Source organism: Hippoglossus stenolepis, chromosome 17 (assembly GCF_022539355.2).
Source record: "Hippoglossus stenolepis isolate QCI-W04-F060 chromosome 17, HSTE1.2, whole genome shotgun sequence".
NCBI classification, from domain to species: domain Eukaryota; kingdom Metazoa; phylum Chordata; class Actinopteri; order Pleuronectiformes; family Pleuronectidae; genus Hippoglossus; species Hippoglossus stenolepis.
In genome coordinates this window covers 14,995,416-15,017,224 of record NC_061499.1, presented here as the reverse complement: position 1 = coordinate 15,017,224, position 21,809 = coordinate 14,995,416, and the positions used below count along the sequence as shown (strand labels likewise).

General features: G+C 43.3%; 1 protein-coding gene across 1 annotated transcript in view; it reads left to right on the top strand.

The window, feature by feature from the left end:
- The window catches only part of csmd2 (CUB and Sushi multiple domains 2), a 247,752-nt gene that overhangs the window by 54,894 nt on the left and 171,049 nt on the right, over positions 1–21,809 (top strand). The window contains exons 4-5 of the mRNA XM_047344263.1: positions 14,368–14,392; positions 20,094–20,253. Of these exons, the coding sequence (XP_047200219.1) occupies positions 14,368–14,392; positions 20,094–20,253 (185 nt within the window). The remainder of the gene's footprint in view (positions 1–14,367; positions 14,393–20,093; positions 20,254–21,809) is intronic.

Below are 21,809 nucleotides of genomic sequence, written 5' to 3'. Positions count from 1 at the left end.
ACTCCAGTAAGTCCAGTTACCGTTTCCAAACACCCCGCTTGTTTGAACAGAGCCACTCTCTCTAATCTGATGTAGTTCAGTCGTTTGTGTTAACCTGGCATCGCTGCAGCTTCCTGAGCTGTTCACTGCAGAGCACTGAGTCATTCCTGGGCTGGATATTTCTCGCTGGTTCTCTAACATTACTGGTCATTTCCTGGGTTCAGTTTGAGAGGAGACTTTATATTATATCATCTATACTGGGAGTTTTATCTCTGGGAGCAGATGATTCAGACGGACTGACCGCAATAAGCCTTGAATTTGCTCACTCCACTGAAGATGGCCGACTGAGAGTAACATTAATGTGACCTCCACATCCTCTGCACTTTATACCTTTACCTTTTTACATCTGCCAAGGAGAAGATGTGAGAAGGATGTGGTATGGGTCAGAAAATAACCAGAACAATTTTTGTTCCGTTTTTCCACTTTCTTTAACATCGTGATACAGGTTCTTTTTCAACGATTTCTCAGAGAATATTTCATGCGGGGACTGATAATTACGAGTGTGCAATTTGGTGCAGATCTAAATATAATTCTGGATCTCGTGAATTTAAATGTGGTTTCATGAGGGGACTGTGGGGCCTTGGTGGCGGTATGCTCTCTCTCTCTCTGAGTGCTCTTCTAGTTTGTAGTTTCTCTCCTCTGTTTTGTTGCTGCCTCTTGACTAAACTCTGAATGGTTGGTGGATGAATTGAATCCATCATTTATTTTTTTCTCAAAGGCAGGTAACATGAGATGACGTGAATGAGTGACACACAACTTGGTGCAGTGTATCTTATTGAAGGACATTTTTTTTAACATTTTTGCTGAACAACAGTGTTATTCTGCTGCTACTCGTGTTCTGTAAAGGTACAGAACACAAAGCCTGTCACTCACTTGACCTGAGTCTGTGTAGTTCCACTCACCGAACTGAAACACGACTGAATGGTTCCTCATGATCCTCTGCTTAACTAACTGGAAGTGCTGTCGCTGAAACACATACGGCAAAGTCTTTTCTTGATATTTTTAAAAAGTTAACTGACTGAATATCAGAGATGACAATTTTTTTTATGACTTCAACGTCTTTTTAACTGATCTGCATTGCTCTCGAAGTTGCTGGGACTGATTCTGGGAGTTTTAGCAGCTCAGTAGCATTTAGTAAGACGTGTAATTATAAGACAGTTTGAATTTTAAGAGGAAAAAAAAACGTTGCATAATTTTGCTGTGATAGAAGCGCAACAGGTCGGGTGGCCAAATCATATGAGATATTTTGGGGGGCAGAGAAAACAGTTTTACTAATCAGGACATAGTGTGCCCGCACAGATGCAGTATTTAACTTTAAAAATATATATTTTTAAAATTTCTTTACTTTTCAGTGGTACTTTACTTTTAGTTTTAATCTTGTTAATGGTGTTTTTGTCGTTAAGAAAATTAACTCCAAAGTATACAAATTGGAAGAGACAAACAGAAAGAGAGGCACAGGGATTGAAGTCTAAGAGATAGACCAGGATGGCTCACGACCGAGAGGTAATGAATGAAGCCGTTCTTCCTCCTCCCCGTTGGAGATGCCTCATGAAAAGGAGGCCAGAAGAACACAGGGAACTTCACATGGCACATTCGCTGCGCCGCTACGCACTGCACAGCCCTCGCCCCTTCTCCGCAGCCATGCATTTTTTAGTCCGTGAGCTCATCTCCTTCAAAAAGCACCAAGAACCCGGAGTGCTCCCGCGCCTCTGACGGAGCACTTTGTTATTGGGTTTTGACTGCATGAAATGTCACCCCGCAACACTCCAGCCCCTCTCTCTGTTTGGTTTGACTCCTCCGAAAGGTTGCTGGTGTTGTTATTCCTCCGCTGTTTATATCTGGCACCAGTCTGGCACACTAATTCCGCCACTTTATGAAAGTGTGTAATTAAGCACCTTGGTTGGCCTCCTGTAAATGTCATCTGCTCAGCCCTCTGGATGATAGACTTTGGTGTAATTAATTCCCGCCTGAGATAACCCCCCTCTCCCATCAGCCAGCCTGCTGTAAGTAAAGGTGAGAGTTCACCTTTTGAAAATGCGCCCTCTGTTCAATGGAGGGTGTTGGGATCAATCTAATTCTGTGTACAAAGTGCTCGGTAACCTCAACGACAGTAAGTGAGTTAGGGATCTAAATGACATGCTTAAGTTACAGGGGAATTTAATTACTTGGGCTGGAGTTTGATGTTTTGGCTACTGGCACAGCAGGAGCCAATTAAATCGAAGAAAGAGAAGTCCCGAAAAGTCACCTTGGATGTAAATAGTGGAAAAGTAGAAAGGCTCATTGTTGGTTTTATTTTTTGGCAACTTGTCAATTTGATCAGCTGTTGCTCACTAACATGACGCTGTGAGTTGGTCAACATCTCAATTCAAATCTCTGTCAGTTAAACTAGTGCAGTGCCTGTTAGCAGTGGGTTGTCAGAATGATTCCCTGTCATTAGGGAGTCCTCCTCAATCAGTTCTAAAATACACTGTCACTTTTTATTGTCGAGAGAGGTTAGACAACTTTGTGTTCGTCCCACCTGGTTAATCTGTAGTGAAGCTTTTATAGTCGATGTTTATTCTTATAATGAAAAACAAGTCGGTTAAGCAAGAAATACAAGCTATGTCATTCAGCTCAATTTAAAACATTGCAGAAACAAAGTGATCATTATGCTTTTACTTTAAAGACAGATGGGCAAACAGGAAGCGATTCTGTGAATGGTCTTGCCATGTCGAGGATCTGTACCCATCGTTGGTCAGTCTCAGTCAATTGCTGAAGTCAAATAATTAAAATATCAAAATGACCTGGTGGCGATTTTGACCCGTAGTCCGACCCAGTTGTTGACCACTGCTGTAGTTGATCCAAGGACGTAGAAGAATTCAATTCGGTCCAAAACTGAAGGCACACTGCCCCGACCCCAATGACTGCTACAGAGCTGGTTGCCTGCTTATAGAATTTGTATTAATATTGAACGTATTGCGTTTCCATATCAGTTTAAACTCTGCACTGCACCTTCCTGGGTCCTTTACAACAAACATATCAAATTGTGAAGCCGATTACATGAATGGTTTGCAAGATACGCATCCCACATACAGACAAAGACAGAAAGTAGATGATCCTCTCTCTCTCTCTCTTTCTCAATCGTCCATTCTCCCGCTTCCTCTCTCACTCCTTCTGTCTTGCCCTCCCTAACAGTCATTTTGATCCTCCTCTCCCGGCCTGTATCTCTCATCAGGATTAGTCTCCTTTGCTTGTTAGCGTGCTTGCTCTTCCCCCCTTTCGCTCCTACGTTTGTCTCTCCGTACAATCCCTTTTTTGTGTGGATTAGTGCCTATATTGTCCTCGGATTAGGGTGTCATTGTTTCTGAGCTGGGATGAGGTAGAGACGTGTTTCTGAATACATATGGGTGTGCGTGTGTGTGTGTGTGTACATACAGTATGTTCAATATCCACATTTGAGACTGAGGTGATGAATCATCTTCTCTACACGGAGCTGCACAGCACAAAGTAGAACACTTTGCAGCGCCTCTGTTTCTTACTGTATTTGGCCTTTTTTTCGTGTTTAATCTAATTGGCATTTGTTTCCTTTACTACCAAGTGTCGATGCAGCGCAGAGTATGTGCTGCAAAGCTGTGAGGCAAACATGGAGATAATTTGTGTCTACTCAGGTCATTGGGTGGCTGCACAGGCCTGGAGGGGAGCTCGGGCGAGAGGGAATCCCAATGTGCTTGGATTGTAATGTTTTCACGTCATGTTCAGTCATGTATCACGGATGCATAGAGAGGAAGAGGAAGAGGAAGAGGGGAGTTAGAGTATAAAGCTATTAACTAAATTAGATCAGACAACACATGCATGTAGATACTTTTAAGAGCGGGTGCGATGTCTGTGTGCTTCAGCCTTAAGAGCCGGATGAGATAAGGGGGGCGTCTCATCCGCAATGTTGTCTTTTTTAAGGGCATGTGACTGATGAAATACATTCTGATTCGCTGAAATACTCATGGCAGAGACGCGAGACTTCATGGTAAATGCATTATGTTTGTTAGCGCTCTTACACCTGTGCCACACAGTGTTGAGGCTGCAAACGTCTCACAGGCGTCTGTTGTACAAACAGGTTGTGTTTCTGCTGCGTGTCTGTCACGGAGCTGCTACGTGATGTTTCTGGTATGAGTACAACTCTATATTTGCTCCAATAAAAGTAGGCCTATGTACTCAACTCAATGCCAGTATGAAGCTGTGCATCTTCTAACGCCGGGCGTTACCCTGCAAAAAGTTTTTTTTTAAGTATTGTTTCAGACAATGGCTGACGGTCTAAACGAGGGGAGCGTTATTGAAGCAGGTTACAGCAAAGTTTCATTGACGAAAACAGCAATGAAAATAACAATGACGCAGATTTAGACCCAGACTGCTGACCTGCTGACCAAGGCTTAGTTGCTAAGAGACATATTTGAGGAGGAGGAAGAATTTTCCGGGCTTTATTGCTATTTTTTTTTTTATGTTCATAAAGTTTAGTGGAATGTTTTTGTTAACCTTGGCATTTCTGTCAGCTCCTCAGCAAACCCTCAGGTTTTGGGTGGTTGTTTCCAAACTGTGCTAAGGTTTTAGCGCCCTCGGTCCTAATGGGTTAAAGGAGGTATAGTTACAGCTGTTGGGAGGCAGAGCGAGGTCTGCATCTGTCGAGATGCACAAGAAAATCCAGGCAAAGTAATATCAGACTTCTCATCTATTGTTTGTGGCAGCGCGTTATTTAATGGCTTATTTACTCTTCTTATCGATCCAGAAAATGTCCAACTGTTGGGTATAACAGTTATTCAGAGAGACGGCGCACAATCATTATAAATATCCTCACGTTTATCACTAAGCAGCCCTGTAATCTGAAACATCATTACGGTTGCCTTGCACGCATTTCGCCATCCATGATGAGATACCCAGTGACGGTTATGAACAGTAACCAGTGCATTCCCTCTCTCATCACTTTAATTGATATCAATCAAGTGGCTCCTTCTTGGCTGCTGTGTTTAATCATTCCTCCATTTACTAGGCCGCCGCAACGCACGGCCATTCATCAGACCAGACTTATCGATCAGCCATTGCCAATTCCCTCCACTCATCCCTTTCAGACCTTATCGACTGTCGAGTCTTCACTTGTTAGCCACCTAAATGTCGGAGGTCAAATTTAAGGTCTCGTGCATTGGTTCAGGGAAGTTGTGATAGTAGATGCGCCTTTGTTGACTTAGTCTTGTCATAGATTTTTTTGGGATGATATTTTTAAATCTGTTAGTAGTCACAGTTACTTAAATTGCCATGGCTGTTAGTTTCCACATATTGAATGTGTGAAATCATGGTTACTGACTCGATATGGGTTTGCTGATTGTCCTGGATTGGATTTTGAATTATTCAGTGTATACCAAGATAAATCACTGTGCAGAACCTTTACAAATTGCACACATAGACTCATAAGCCAGGAGAAAATGTGCACAGAAATACACACACACACACACACACACACACACACACACACACACACACACACACACACACACACACACACACACACACGCGAGTGTTTACACACAAGCAGTGCATAATATCCTTCCCTCCACACAATCGCATGGGTCCGCTGTGTTTGTTCTAGTTCAACTTCACTTATAGAGAATCAATGTTTGCCGAACTCTGTTGCATTTCCATTGTTTTGACGCCAGCGGTAGGGAAAGCAGCCCGAGCAGTTTCAGGTGGATTTACTTGAGGGAGGATAGACAACGGGGGGGTGTCGAAGAATAACAAACAAGACCAATATCTCTCACATGTAGCCACACAGACGCTGAGCTTTCTCTGTGCGCCTGACGAGCATCGCGCCGAAGCTCGCGGTGCTAATGCGCCATCGCTGGAGCGTAAAGGCAAGGCACACCTGTTTGTGTTGTGTCTCGCTCTCACCCGTCATTTGGCATCGCTCCGTGCTCTATTTGAGGCCTTAATCCACAGTTGCTGTTTGGGGTAATGATGCGAGGACTGGGAACAAGCTGAGGTGTCGTGTCAAAGGTAGAGGAGGCGTGGGGATGTTTGGGGGCGACCCAGTAAGTAAAATTGGCCTCCCTTTGTGTGAGCTGAACGTGGCTTCCCGCTTTACATACACTGGGTATAAGCTTCTGAACAATGTGAGTGACAAAAGGATGATCGTGTGGTTTATTCATGAGCTTTATTCCAAATGCCCCTTGATTCAGCTTCAGCATGAGCACGGAGCTTTCTTTACACGACGGAATGTGTGCTGGATTTTCATCTCTGATCATTTTCACAGGATATTGATGGGTCTGAATAATGTATTCGATCGTTATCTTTCCACCTAGACCACATGTATTGGTGTCTGTTGCAAAACTCACCCGGTTTTCTTTTGGGGCTGGACGGAGTAAAGGCAGGAAAGGAACAATACGGAGAAGTTAGATGAGATGTTTACGAAATATAAACCATGTGAAATGAGGCAAAGTGTCCTTATGTTTGGAGGAAATAAGGTAAAGTAGTGCAGAGGAAAGTTTTTATTAAGAGTCAAAAGTGAAGAAATTAGCTTTTGCAACAGAGCAAAACAAACTGCAATTTTGTGATTGCATGACTCACCGCATTTAACTACCGTTCAATAATTGGCCAAATGTAGCTTATTATAGAATCACAAAAGGTTGTTGATGATTGCAGGGCAATTTAGCGTCCCTGCTCTTGAAATGCAACGGAAGATCAAAATGAAACCAGTTGATCCGCTCATATTACAGGTACAGCAGTGCGCTCAGATTGGAAATCTATGGCGAGACCAACAAATCTTTCTTAAGAGGTTCTTCACGCACCTCATGATTCTTCGCTCATCTAGTTTGCAGGTCAGCGTGGGCGACCGACACTCCTGCTCCACGAGAAACAAGCTGTTATGTATTGCCAGCTGCCACACAAGCAGAATCAGGCCCTTGGTTTACAAAAATGTGACCATAAGAAATGAAGATGACAGGATGATTTAAGTGGTGAAGCGGAGCGTACAGAGCAAAGGCAGCGCTGTGAGTTAGAGTTGAGCCAAATGCAGAGCAGCATGGAGTAAAGAGGCTTCATTCTGGCACAGGATACTCGCTCTGCAGGACTAAAATACTTCTGCCTACCTTTTTGTCCAAAAAGACCTCTATTACAATGTGAGACAGTGTATTATTTACATGATATGTATGATTAATACATTTATATTGATCATATAAAGAGTTGCCACATCTTTGGAACAGAGAACTGAGCCCTTCAGATCTTATAATAGCAAAAATACATGTTTTTGCCATTCGATTTTTTACAATAACAACTATAATGTTGAATTTGTCCCCAATTATCCTGTTGGAATAATACAATTACAGGATCCTGTTTCCTTTAATCTTTCCTACTATGGTGTAACACATACTGTATAATTTGTCATATTGATTACTTTATCCCACCAAGTCATAAACATGACTCACTGTTTGCAATCAATGGTATCAAAATTCCATAACTAGTGCAATAAGCCAGTAGAGATGAGAAAGAAATGTGGAGAAGATTTGTGGTTCTCTCGCTCCGTTGGCGGTGGAGGTGTAGGCGGAAGCACACTGAGCAACATGAGCAGAACAGCGCACAATGCAGGAGCTGAGTAATGACGCACACGAGCCTGCATCTAGAAACTGAGCCGCAAAAACGAGCTGTTGAGACTCCCAGGATTTTGTGATGTCACAACTATACAGCCGCCCCCCTCAGCCACGCCCCCAGCACGCCCATTGTTTATTTTCTTTTTTACACAACACAACACTAAGTGGTCATTCTATCGCTGAGCTATCAAGCTACGTGACGGATACATTTCCCCGAAGCTCATGTATCATTGGACAGCCTTCCCAAGGACAAGTGTGAGAGACCATCTCTAAAATATCGAAGCATCTGTTGGGCTCATTTCAGCACTAATTGACACTATCTGAATTAGCTGATGAGATTTAATAAGCTACAGTGGCTGTGCGTCACTCAGCAATCAGATATTAAACTCTGAGACTGACACGCCATGTAATTGTTAGAACTCCAGAGAGATACATGGACGACATGGTTCAACTGCATATTAATGGTTTTTGGTATTTTTTAAAACAGGACTTTTGAGTTAATGTGCACTTTTAGCTTCGCACACCTGAAACTAAACGTTCTTTTAACTGCCAATGTTTACCTGAGGCTGTATTACGCACCTACATGACTTGAGTGTGTAATTTGCTTCTTACTTGTCCTACTAATCTAAAATATAGCAACAATACAACACTACCATTGTCTTTGGATAAAGTAACTAAATTGTGTGTATTTAATATTCATGCAACACAGTACACACGGTATGATTACCAGCAGGAAATCACCAGATGTCAATATCAACCTCAGAACACACAGCACTGCATCACTGCTGGATAAGCTTTTGATTCCAAGGCCAGTGGGTCTGGATCAAAGGAATATTTTTTTGCAGGGGTTTGAAGTGTAGTGAATCTGGAAATCCCTGGAAACGAGAGAGAGAGAGAGAGAGAGAGAGAGATGTCTTTTGATTACCCCCTGGTGGTTCGTGATTGTGACATGGAGCAGACCTCAAAATACACGTTAAATACATTTTGTCTATGATGGTTTCTGTCACTGTTGTTTGTTCAAGTCTTGATTTTTTGCAACTCCAACCCCCGATCTCTACTCTGCACACTCTGGCTTCAAATGTGCAAGATGGCAGCATTCATATGCCCAATATTTTTTGGCCCCAGTTTTGGACAGTGAGAGGAAGCATTTTCCGTCTTTATATATAGTCTATGCATGTGATGGAGACAACATTAACAAATAAATGTAAGTAATGCAAATTCTGTGCTGGTTAAAATGTCATTGATTTCAATGAGATCTCTAAATTGACAAAACTTCAATGAAAAGGTAATGGGGCATATGTATGTGTCAACATACCACAACCTGGGGGACACTCAATGACCTTTGCACATGCACACACACACACACACACACACACACACACACACACACACACACACACAGACACACTGTTAATATATAATTAATATATGTATGTGTATTGATTTTGGTGTCGTCTGATTGTTCTTGTTTTGTTCTTTTTTGTCATTGTGTACTTTGCTAAATTGTATTTTGATGCCTTGGCAACAATGCTTTCCTTCCTGCCAACAAAGCACCCGTTGAATTGAATCGAAAGAGAGCAAGTGAGAGGGTTAGGGGAAAAGCCAAGGTTAAGTGAAAGTATCGATTAATCTTTCCAGTGCACCTCCGCTTCATCAAGCCATCACTTCTCTATTCTCTGCACAAGTCAGATAACAAAACTGATGGGAAAGGAAAGAGGACTGAAGGGCACATGTTCCGTGGGACGTCAGTCTGAAGTGGCATTTGACCCGCTGACCTGACATGGAGGGGTCAGCAGTGTTTGTGTTATATGTACATGTATAGAACACGTGGGTGCAGGTTTGAAGATGACCTGGATATGTTCACATGACGGAGATTCACAGATGTACTGCCTCTGTAAGCGGAAATGTGTTTGTTTTGTCATATTCCCCACAAACCTGCATATTCACGCATCAACACTTCCCCTTCCACTAAGTCCTCTCTGGTGGGCCTTTACTGTTTCCAAGGCAACCTGCAGAGCAAGGGAGAGAGGATTGGCTGAGGGGAGACAAAATACAGAGAGAGAAAGAAAAAAAAAACAGATAGCAGAATAGTTGGCTTCTGGTTTGTGGCTCCTACAGCGAGACCAAAGTATGGTGATGTAGGGTCGACTGCCTCCGCATCACACATGCGTGTTGCACATGTGTTGACAGCTACTGACCTGATTACCATATCATTTGGTGTTTGTTTATGTATTCTCTTTCCCCAGAATATGGATGATAATATTTTTTCGTTTTTCCGTTCCTCTAGCATCACCATTAAGTGGAAATATTGGCTTTCAAATAATGTGTATGTTAGAAAAATCGTAGAAAACAAAAATAATACAGGGATACACTGATCCCAGTTTTCAAAATGTTTCACTACTTCTCAAATCGGATTCAACCACTGATTAACATCTCACTTCTTTTCCTTAAATATGCAACATTTAAATCTCACTGAGTGTAAAATACATATTAAAATCAGGTTTCCGCACTCAATGTAATTAGTTAAGCTGCAGCTATAATGCTCCTGCAGAACATTTTAATCACCTCATTCTCTGAAATGATAGAGTTGAATACTGGCTACCCTGTTTATGTGATGTTGTTTTGTGTAGTTGATAGAGTTGTATTCATTTGTTGTAGTATTGGATATACTGTAACTTATTGCAGTGTACAGACATAATCTACTGAATTAGTAAAGCTTCATGGATGACACACTGCGATAGTTGAGCATCACCAGCTATCAGCAGACACAGTCGTTAATGGGCAGCTTTTCAAGTAAACCGGTGCAGTGAGTATTCACATGGTCCCGATTGTGGACAAACGTGTCCGTGTGCATCTGCGCACTTGAACTTGCAGGCGTGACCTCTGGATTTCTTTGATTTTTGTTTGCAAGAGTAATGCCAGTGGAGAGATAAGCCCTGAGAGCCGGGGGTTTAGATGCTTCAACCCTGACAGAGTGAAGGCTGTACACATACGTGTCGATCTCCCCTCCCAGCTCCTCCAGTCCTGCCTCTCATCTGTCTTCTGGCTTTCCTCGAGGTCTCCCATGCACCCTGATCCCTCTTAGTTTAGTCTCATATATAGTGAATGGCTACTGAATGGCACATTATTCTGTTTTGCAGCCATTGTCGGCAGCCATCAATTCTGTATGAGCTCTCTCTTCACACCTCGCCGCCTCCCACACAGCAACTGGCCATTTTTACCGCACCTGCTATTGTGTGCATGGGAAATGACGATATCTGGAGTTCATTCCCGTCTGTATTTGTGTGCATTTTTTTGTGTTTGATTGTGTGTGTGTGTGTGTGTGTGTCTTCAGAGACACAAACCCCTTATTCTCTCTCTAGAACTTCGCCTGTTGTCAAGTTAGAGAAGCTTTACACGCAGCTGAGCTCTAAGTCAGACAGGGATTTTCAAAGTTGGATCTGTAGCCCCAAACCATTCAGGCAGTGACTCGCTTTCCCTCAGCCCATCTAAATCGAAGGTGGCTGCGATAAGTGTCTCTCTCCACTGCCTCAAATCTGAGTTTGGAAAATGAGCATTGCAGGAAAGTAGTGCTGCCGAAAAACACAACCCAGTAATGAAATGATGGAATTATGATGACATTCCGAACTAAAACGTGACAAAGCGTGCTCCTTTAAAACCTGAAATGAATATTAATGTAATTTGGTGATAACACTGGGACAGAGCATGGACTGTAGCTGCGTCCCAATTTGGGTGCTGCATCCTTCGGAAGCCGCATTTGTAGACCAATTACGTCGATTAGGCTCAACTAGGCTGTCCCAAATCGAAGGCTCCTCCAAATGTCGCCAAACATGTGTCCCTTCTCCCAAGAGCAGAAATTTAAGTACGCAAACGGGACATATGTTTAAAAACACGTTTTCAATCAATTGAAGCACATCATCGTCTGTGGCTTTGTTGCTAGGCGACGGCTATAAGGCCCGGGACAAACTGTTGATGAAATAGAAAGACCAGACTGACTCGTTTTGGTTTGGCCGACGCGTCATTGGAGGATGCAACCGAAGCCGGGTCCCAACGAAAAATGCGGCCACTGAATTGAGCCATGATTTAGATATATATATTAAGATGGATGACTCATCACTTCCTCCCATTGTATGAAAATGAAGCTAAAACATCCCGGCTACAGGTGCTGCCATCTTGCACATTTGACGTCACTTGGAGCCAGAATCTGCCCAATAGTGACCACGGCGTTTGAGCTGTGGCAGCGAGGTCCCACCAACTATAATGGCATGAGTTACTTTCTGTGGTCAATTTTCTGTTCCTTCTGAAGTGGTACAGGCGTTTTTTTTCTCCTCAAACAGACAAGCATCAAACTTTAAACGACAGCTGGTTCATCCAGGTTTTCACAAACGTCAAACACTTGACTGGAGAAAGAAAAAAAAAAACAGAAAGTAACTCTCATTTCATTGTCAACTGTCAGTGTCGCTCACTTCTGTTGTGATTGGGTTTCTGTTGTGTGGCTTTTGTACTTCCACTGTGGCTTGTGCATTCGTGTTGTCACTATTGCATTCATGTTGTGTCTCAATGTGTATTTATGGGAGAGATGAATTGGTGCAACAATGATGCACATCTACAACAACTTTGTTTCAAACACTTACTGTGTTCAAACACTTAAATATTATTAACTAAAATATGGCGTAAACACAATTAGCTGCATTCAAAACAACTCATATAAGTATAGGCTACAATTTATATAGCCTATACTTATTTATTCTCTGCAATATAATGCATATATAACACCCACACACACACACATGCACACACACTCAGCTAAGTTCCCTTTTGCATTCCTCAGCCTCTCTAACCTAAAGTGATGGGAGTTGCCCGCCTTTGTCCGGCCCATGTGCGGGGAACAGGAAGCATTGATTGAATCGCTGCTTGACAAAGCAGAAACGGCTTATTGAGCTAATGTACCTGTGTGTTGGGATCGATTTTGCAATGTCACTTCCAAATACACGGCGGGAAGACGGAGCGGAAAGGAAGAGGGAGAGAAAATGAGGAGGGAAGGAGAAAGGAGGATGGGGAAAAAGAGTGAAGTAAGATGTTCTGAGGCCAACTTTCAATCATCCCAAAACCAGGTTGGGCTTCTTAGACTCACAACAAACTGTGCGTCAGTCTGGGGTCATTCTGCGTCCTTGTTTCTAGGCCCAGGTGCTGCAGGATTCCTACTGATGATAAAGCTGCAACTATTTATTTCTTTCCATCTGTCTATTTGTACCTGTTTTCTGTCTGTGGGTCAGTCTTAATCACTATTCCCAGACTGTACTATCCTCCCTCCATGTATCGCTTCTTTTCTTTTTAAACAAAGGTGGAACTCTGACTAAAAAAAGGATTCAGATTGAAGGAGAAACAATGTAGCTGGTAATGTGAGGGAATGCAGCTATGTGAGACCATAGAAAAAGAAAAAAAGAGCTTGTTCCTCGTCTGGTACGTGGGTTTTTATTCTAAACTTCCACGGTAGCTCTCTCGACACATTTACGTGTAACTACTTTTCCTGCCAGGTTACACTGTCAATCATGTGTCTTTCTCTGCAGTTCCATACCTGGCAGACAGGGTGATTGCAGTGGTGTCAGCTGCACTGAGATAGGCCTGTCTACCCAGCTGGTTTTGTCTTTTTTTTTTGCTCTTTTCCTCAGCATATTACTTCTCACTTACTTCAGGCAGGCGTCTCACTCGGCGAAGGTCTTTGTAACTTCAGAGTCACAATAAACAAATCTGTCTCAATCTGGGCGGACACGAACCTTGTTTTTGTGCCGATTTCTGAGGTGACTCATTTTAGAGCCTGATTGAATTTCAGCTGTGCTGTGCGGAGTTTGTCGTGCAGTGCACAGGGGGCAGCGAGGAGCGAGAAGATATTTACTGACAAACCATCAGCCGATCGGATGAATTTCTGACATGTAAAAAAATGTAGGTCTGCTATCCTCAGGCCATCCAGTTCAAGCACGGTCACAAGTCAATTCCACAAACTTGGTGCCTTTCTTATTTCACTGCACTTGTGCCTGATTGTTTTAAAAGATGGAGGCTAGGCTGGTCAAGCTGGACAACATACCTGTGTGTTCGATCTTTACTCCTACTCCTATCATGGCCGACATGGCAGAGATACATTTTTCCTATGTGACCTCCACCAAGGAGGTTGATGTTTTCATCGTTATCCAGTTGTTTGTTGGTTTGTTTGTTTGTAAGCAAGATTAAGCAGGAACAACTGAATGGATTAGCAAGAAACCTGATGGAAGAATGTGATATGGGTCAGTGAAGAACCCGACTTCACTTTCTTAAACTTCACCCAATAGGTTGTTTTTCATCTTGCCAGAGACTAATTCATGGATGTTGATGAATCATTCCTAATTCTTACCAGGCTGCAATTTGGCTTGATTGAATTAAACGGGACTGTTGGCCCTGGTGGAGGTTTGCCATTATAACAATGATATAGCAAAAAAAACATCAACTTCTTCGTCTTTGACGATAGTCAGACTGGTCCTGAGGGGCCAACACATAATGCACAGTTTGAGCGGTGAGGTTGTGGCTTGAATACAGGGGAATAATATATTACTTGTACCCTTCTTCAATCTCCCCCTGCACCATTTCAAGCTACTGTGTCCATACATCTAATAAAATTGGAAGCACTTCCTGATACAAAGCCTCTCACTCATGTTAGACATTCACAATCTCTTTTATTTTGCAGCATTAGCTTTTTTTTTTTTTGTCCGAGAGCTGTTTTGTGACGAATAGATTCTGCAGTGTGATCAGGTATGTAGCCAGTCCCCTTTGCCTCAGGAGGAGAGGATGACAAATTGAGGAGCATGGCTTGAAGACGCCCAGGAAGAGAGAGCACCAGTCTTATTAGGGTCAAAAGTCATCCCAGAGGAGACGAGCTTCATACCTACTCCTTCTGTCCTGGTTTCCCCCAGTCACCGTGCAGGGATGAGAGGGGGTGAGGAGGAGAAGGGAGGGAATGAAAGAATGCAAGGAGATGATGTAAGGGACGGACGGATGGCGTGATGGATGGTGGGGCTCCTTGCTCTCAGTGTGTGTGTGTGTGTGTGTGTGTGTCGAGCTTGTGCATACGGCTCTACTGTTAGCTAGTGTGCACCGCAGAGTGGGATGCATTGATGGACGAGGAGCATCCTTTGCCGCTTCAGCAGTGGAAGAGCTCAAAGCTTCCGGGGCCCCAGGGACGGGCCGCGACACACTCTCCCATCCTGGTGACTTATGGACCTGCCATGACAAACACCTAAGTGCTTTGGTTGTGGGTGGGGGAGTGGGTGGGGGGTGGACCCTGAAAGGATGGCACCCCTCTGTTTTAAAGCAGAACCCACTACGTGCAGCTAAGTTTCCACATTGAGGCTCTGAATCTGCTGGAATTGTGAAATAATTCCGATGTGTGAAAGTGTGTGGTGCAGGTGGTGGCAATGAATGGAGAGCAAAGCGCAGTCGTCTCGCAAAAATATTTTAAAATTGTTTTCTCATTATTTCTCTCAAGCTGCTCTGTGTGGGTTCTTAGTGTTTCACTGCATCTTTTTCATGCTCCCTCCCCGTTTAGGGTTTAGCCTGCAGGAATAAATGGAAAAAGGTTGTGATAAATTAGTTTAAAGCACAAACAAAGGGGGAGTTAGAAAGGCTGGTTGTTTTTATACACTGCAGCCTTGATTTACCTGACTTTAGCTGCATAGAAACTCAGCAGGGTTCTTAAGCTTCAGTGTATTTTAAAAGTTACCTTTGTATATACTGTATTTTTGTCGGCTAGGACAATTATGCCTTCTTTGGTGGGAGAGCAACTGCGTCAGAACAAATCAATGTGATTTTCAGGTGTATTATGAACGATGAATGTTTCTGTATCGATGCTCTGTATCAAAAACTGTCCTTTTTTTTTTTTACTCTTAATGTTCACAGGTGACACATAAATTCACATTGCAGGAATAAAGAAAGTATTGATGATTCTTAGTCGCCTAAAAAAAAAAAACGGTATTTGCCACTTCAGTGCTCCAGGCATAGCCCTGTTCTGGGGATTGCACCAGTAATGGCACTATTAGACTTAATTTACTGCCCAAACTAATAACCTGAAATGGAGGGTGTGATGGGAATATCACACGCATGCACACGCACACAAATATAAAGCGCATGCACGCACACACCGACACTCGGTGTTGTGCCCTCAATCAGCTCCAATGCAATGAAATCCGTCATCCTGTTCATCTCTCTGTCACTCGCTCGCACTTTGTCCGCTTGTAACTCTCACAGCCTTTTCGCACAGAGCTGCCATCTTCTTTATATCTTTTTTCTCCCACCACAACCCAAAATAGATCCTCTCGCGGCGGACATTTTGACTTGTCGTAGTGTGAAACGCATAGGTGTAACTAATAGCATTAATGATGTCTCCGTTCCGTTTCGCCGTGCCAGTAATCTGTGCCAGTGCGCCAGCATGTAGGATATCAGGGCGCTGGCACCGGGCGCATCTCAGTGGAATGCAGCCGGTGTTAATGTGTTTTAGTTACATGTGCGTTTGACAAGTCAAAATGTCTGACTGTGAGAAAGTGCTCTATCCCTACACCCCGCTCGTTGCTCAACGTGACCCTACTTCCCCTTCGTTCTCTAGAATATTCCTCAAACTTTTTTTGACACAAGTGATCCTGCTTACATGGCCACGACTGCAGGGGGGGGGGGGAGCAACCCCCTGCCGCCGTGCTGCAGCACTAAATCCGGAGTCCCGGTGGCGAGAATGCAAATCAGGCCTTGTGTATATGCTAATGTGGTAGTGATGGAAGGGAGGCTGTAATAAGGCGGCCTTGGTGGGTCAAAATAAAGGCTATGGCACAGTGGAGCCTGAAAGCGACAAGTCAGTCCGCCACCAGACTACGGGATTAGGCCGGGGGGGAGACTACCCGAGCACTAACCAGGTATTTTAAAAGGTAATTCAGCGGCGAGTCATTTGGGGCAGAATCTTCTGCGTCTGAGCAGGTGTTCCGCCTTCAGCAGGTGACGGAAAACACCTGCTGTGAAATCAATGCTCGGGATGTAGCTTGAAGAGCAACATGCAGCTGCAGTTTTCTGCCCGAAGTGAACCGAGGCTGATTTTACCCTTTTTACAGCCTCTTAAAAAATCTAAAAGTCACAAGGAAATGTTGCGGAGGACAACAAGGATTTGGCTGATGTGTTTTGCTGCCGGCCAACAATGCTGATACTGGATTTTTTAATTGTAAGGTACTTGTTTATTTTTAGTCTGGCAGCTGCTGGTCAAAATGTAATTGGTTGAAAAATGCCTGTAAACATGGGCAGTTCTGATACTAATCCAAAATGTTAAGTTTTGTTTGAAACTTGAAGTTGATGAATACAGATGTTTTCATAGTGAGAGGTTAAGAGAGTTTGTATTCTGTCAATCAGGGATACCATCTCCAACATAAGACCTACACCTTAATTTCAATTGTCCTTTGCCGACCTCCTTATTGCCGGGCATGGACGAACACAGACAGTTGCGAGTTCATGCCCAATCTGTGATAGCGCCATTAAGGCTCCCGCTGTCTCACAGTTTTGTAGCTGAAGTTTACCTTTTGTGATGTTTGAAGTCGAGTCCTCGGAGGTCGTGTTTGTTGTGTGATGGGTGGACTGGGCACAGGCTGTGTGCAGTCTGTTTATTTACCAGCCAGTTACTTCCACAGCTCAAGCTCTGGGATGCACTTTTGGGTAAAATGACTGATCTGTCTATTTTAGACCTTGCTCTAAGGAGGCCTTAGCTTACTGGGCAAGAAAGAGGAGATCATTAGTTTGTTTAGGCTCTAGATTAAAACTAAATTCTAAATCTCCTAGTTTTGAGTGACATGTGGAAATATAACTGCTGAAACAGACAATGGAACTACAGTGTCTCAATTCCTTATTTATTCTTGTTTAACCTTATTTAGGCTGTTTTAGACTAAATTCCAAACGTATGCGACTTGTTTTTGTCAACATTTTATTTTGCTTAGGCTAAAAAATGAACTGATTTCCCTTGGATTGGAAAAACTCTTTTGAAATGCATTGCGAAGCTGCAAACATTTCATTTGATCTGCCATAAATACATAGAGTGTACATAAGAGTGTGATGGTAAGGTGCCAGTGAGCTGTGTTGCTGTACAGGAGCCACTCGGTCCTCTCTGGATCTAAGCCCGGTCCCCGTGGAGAGACCGAGTTTCATCCAAAGTCCAGCACATGCTCCGGCCAGCTCCCCTCGCCGAGTGGGTTGGTGGGCGGCTAAGCTGGATGCCAAGGTGCATGTGTGTTTGAGATGCACACTCATATAGTATTTTAGCTAATGGCCTTTTAGGGCGGTTACCCACACTAATGTGTGTCATCGAGGAGAACAGAAGCTATCGTGTTGCATTTACTGGAACGTAACAACAGAAGAAAGAGAACAAGGGGAGCCAGAGATTGGCTGAACTTACTTTGAACTTGATTTGCATAATAACACACAATTAGACACTGTGCTGTCAGTACTGACCTCACTTATTTGCATGCAAGTACAGTTCAGGACAAGCAGCAATGGTCAACATGGCGTCGCTCAGTGTTTGAGTGACTGCAGTGGGCTTTAAATCAACAAATATACAATGTATAAAAGTTTATTTGTGTTTTTTCTTGAAATAAGTCATTGTTGGGCCAGATATAATAGAGACCATGCGTTTTGGGACAGTTACACATTCTGTGGTCCTCAGGCTCTGTGCTTCAGCACTTGCCGTCGGAAATGAAATAATGGATATTTCATTTAAGTGCCAAGTCTAAGCTTTAATTTGAGTAAGGTGTACATCAATATCGAGAGAACTGTGTGGGAGACCTTTGAGCACGTAGCGCTTTAGCTAATTTAACAAATGCACAGGAAGTCAAATAAAGTCATCGTATTTAATAATGTGTGGAAGATTCTTGGCAGTCGATGACCATCTTAGGTCTCGGATCCACAGACATCAGCATCCACTTTGTAGCTTCCCTGTTGATGCCCCCTCAGACTGTCATTGCAGCCTCCTTCAGCCTCATGTTGTGAGATCTCTCTGCCTTCAGTCTGCTCCTCACCAAGTGGGACACTGTTCAGTCGGACTGGGATCAGGCGACCCACTCGGCCGGTCAAGGATTATTCCTACCTCCTCTCCCTGAGAAGCTCTTTGGTTGATTTGGTTGAACATGTAGGGTCCTTGTCCTGCTGTGTCATGAAATGTCCTCCAATGAGTTTTGATGAATTTGTCTGAATCCGGGAACAGAATGATCTCTTGTACCTCTGACTGGTTCCTGCTGCTTCTGTCAGCAGTGAAACCATCAGTAAAAAGCCAGTGTGCCAGTTCCTTTGGCAGCCGTACTACAGACCCAAGTCAGAACCATCGCCATGTTCCTGAGATGGCTTTGGGTCAGGAGATTTTCCCATCATTTTATTTTGTCTTATCAAGAGTTACACATCTTTTGACAAGTCTTCGGAGGTTAGGCTCATTAAGTCGGCTTTTGACCGATAATAAAATAACATGTCTGGAGAGTATTCTAGACATTGTGTGAAGTCTTAAAAAGGCTTTTTCTTTTTCTCCATTAATTTCTGCTATCCACAAGACTTCTGCTCATAGATATACCTGGTTGTCAGTTTCTACCGTTCCAACGTGCACTTCATTTGCATGGTCACCTGTTGACTGAGGGTTTCAAGTGAGCAGTCGACGCACAGCTGCCCATGCAACATTCAGTAGCCAAACATCCGATGGCATGAGAAGTCCCGCTATTTGGGCAGTGTGTTAATAGAGCTCCATCTCACACAGTTATACAATATTAATGCAAACATACTCAAATGAAACCCTGAGAATTGGCTCATATTTTAATGTAGTGTACCTTGTTTTAATTTAAATTGAATGTGCTGAAGCGGAGAGAGGCTGAAGAACAAAAAGGGCCCAAATAGTTATGGTCTGGACTGTATGTGGTGAGCAGATGGCTTGTGTGTGTGTGTGTGAGGGGTGTGTGTCGGTGTGTGTGTGTGTGTGTACTTATATATTTGTGAGGACCATTTTCTGCATTGACCTTACAGAGTGGGGACTTTTTCGCCAATCCTCACTTTTTCAAAAGCCTGTTTGAGGATTAAGATTTGCTTTTAGGATTAAGGTTAGAATTAGGTTTAGGCTGAGGTTGGGATAAGGGTATATACGGGTTTATTTGTGATGGTTAAGATCAAAGTAAGGGGCTAGTGAATGCATTACACTGATTAGTGCCCTCACTGAGATATAAATACAATAATGTATGTGTAGTTATGTGTCACCAGATGCTTTCTGTACTTTTCCCTCATCTTCCGGCTCTTGTCAGCACTAACGTGACGCAGTACCACAGACCCAACCACAAATTGTCTCATTAACTGTCCTTCCCCTTCCCTCTCACTCCCCCTTCTCTCTTCTCAGCTTTGCCCAGCTACACGTGTGGTAATCCTGGACAGCTATTCAATGGCCACCAGCAGGGGTCCACGTTCAACATCGGGGACAAAATCCGCTACAGCTGCAGCCCGGGCTTCGTGCTGGAAGGTCACACCACCCTCTCCTGCCTTGCCACCTCAGCCGGTACTGCTGCCTGGGATTTCCCCCTCCCCTACTGCAGAGGTAGGCAAGAGAGTCACTGGAAAACTGTCATAAAACTGTTATAACAAGATTCAAGGCTTAATCTTGGAATATTTTGGCCCACAAGGTCAACATTGTAATTGCACTCACTGTAAATGGATTGGAAGAAACATATTTATAAGCCCAAGAATTGTCAGTCAGCTCAGAGATATCCCACCGATGAGCAAACGTAGTCTGATAAATATTACATAAAATCTGAGTCTAATGATATGTTAAAATGGATAAATATCACAAAAAAACAGTCAAACTTTAGTTGAATTTATTTTTTCCATCAGCTGTAAAGTCTGGGTAAACCAACAGCAGAATCAGAATCAGGGGCCGGCCCTGTATATTTGGGGGCCCTGAACAAGTTTAAATACAGTTTTGACCCTTATTCATTTCAAGTTCATAAGTTTAAAGTATTATCTTAATCATTACAATCAAACTCGAAATGAGACATAGATTTGTTTGCTTTTTTATGCAAATGTCCCACCTTTTATAGGTGACCTATTCAAAACTAATATTTTTTGTCACTAGACATTCCTCCTATAGAAAATATAACATGAATTAACTTCATCTTTTTCACTCTCAGTTTCACATCATTTCGACTTGCCTGCGTCATTTTTGGATCAAACAAATGTGACATCACTTGTTGCCTTTTCATACAAGTAGCAAGAATTACATTGTCAAACATAATTCTGCGAAGTACAATGTATGACTTACGTATGTGAAACCACATATAAAATGCAGTACATACCTTAGCTGATTATGTGCTAAGGGGTTATAAAGATCTCTTAACTGGAACATGAAAGTCAATATGACATTGCATCCGTCGCCTCTGGAAACCATCAAAAAATCTATAATGTAAATGCAACACTGATGTTGATTTTGAAATGAAGACCAGTCAACCCATTTATAGTCTTTGATTCACAATTGATAAAACATCCTATAGCATGCACGCCCATTTATTTACAGTTGCCATCGTATGACCCAACAAGGTCTTCTGCGGTTACACTGATATCTTATTTACCATGACAGGACCGCATGTGGTCGCCCACAGTCAGGTGCTCGTGCCAGTTGTCCTCCCCTCACCGTTAGCGAGCACCCCTGCGGCAGCGACACCTGCCAGTGTGTGTTGTCTGACTCAACATGACATAGCTTGGGAAAACAGTTCAGTGTAGGCAAAGGTGATATCATTGTGTCTCATTCACAGGATTTCACTTTGTGTGAAAGTGAATTTGTGCATAATTAAAAGCATGAGCGGCACACCCATGCACGTTTGCATGTCAGGGTATGTCCGTTTGCTGTCTTTGTGTGTGTCTGTGTGTGTGTGTGTGTGTGCGTGTCCGTGTGGCCAATGGTTTGTGTCAGTGTGCCTGCTGAGCGGAGCGCTGAGACACAGTGCCATCTGCAACAAGGCTGGGAGTCAGGAAGCGCACATAGGAGCACACATGGCTGGGCAACATGTGCCAGCACACTCCCCTCCCACCCAATCGCATGCTGACATGTGCACATGCCTGCACTCTACAGCCAAATGTGAAATCATTATGTGTGCATTT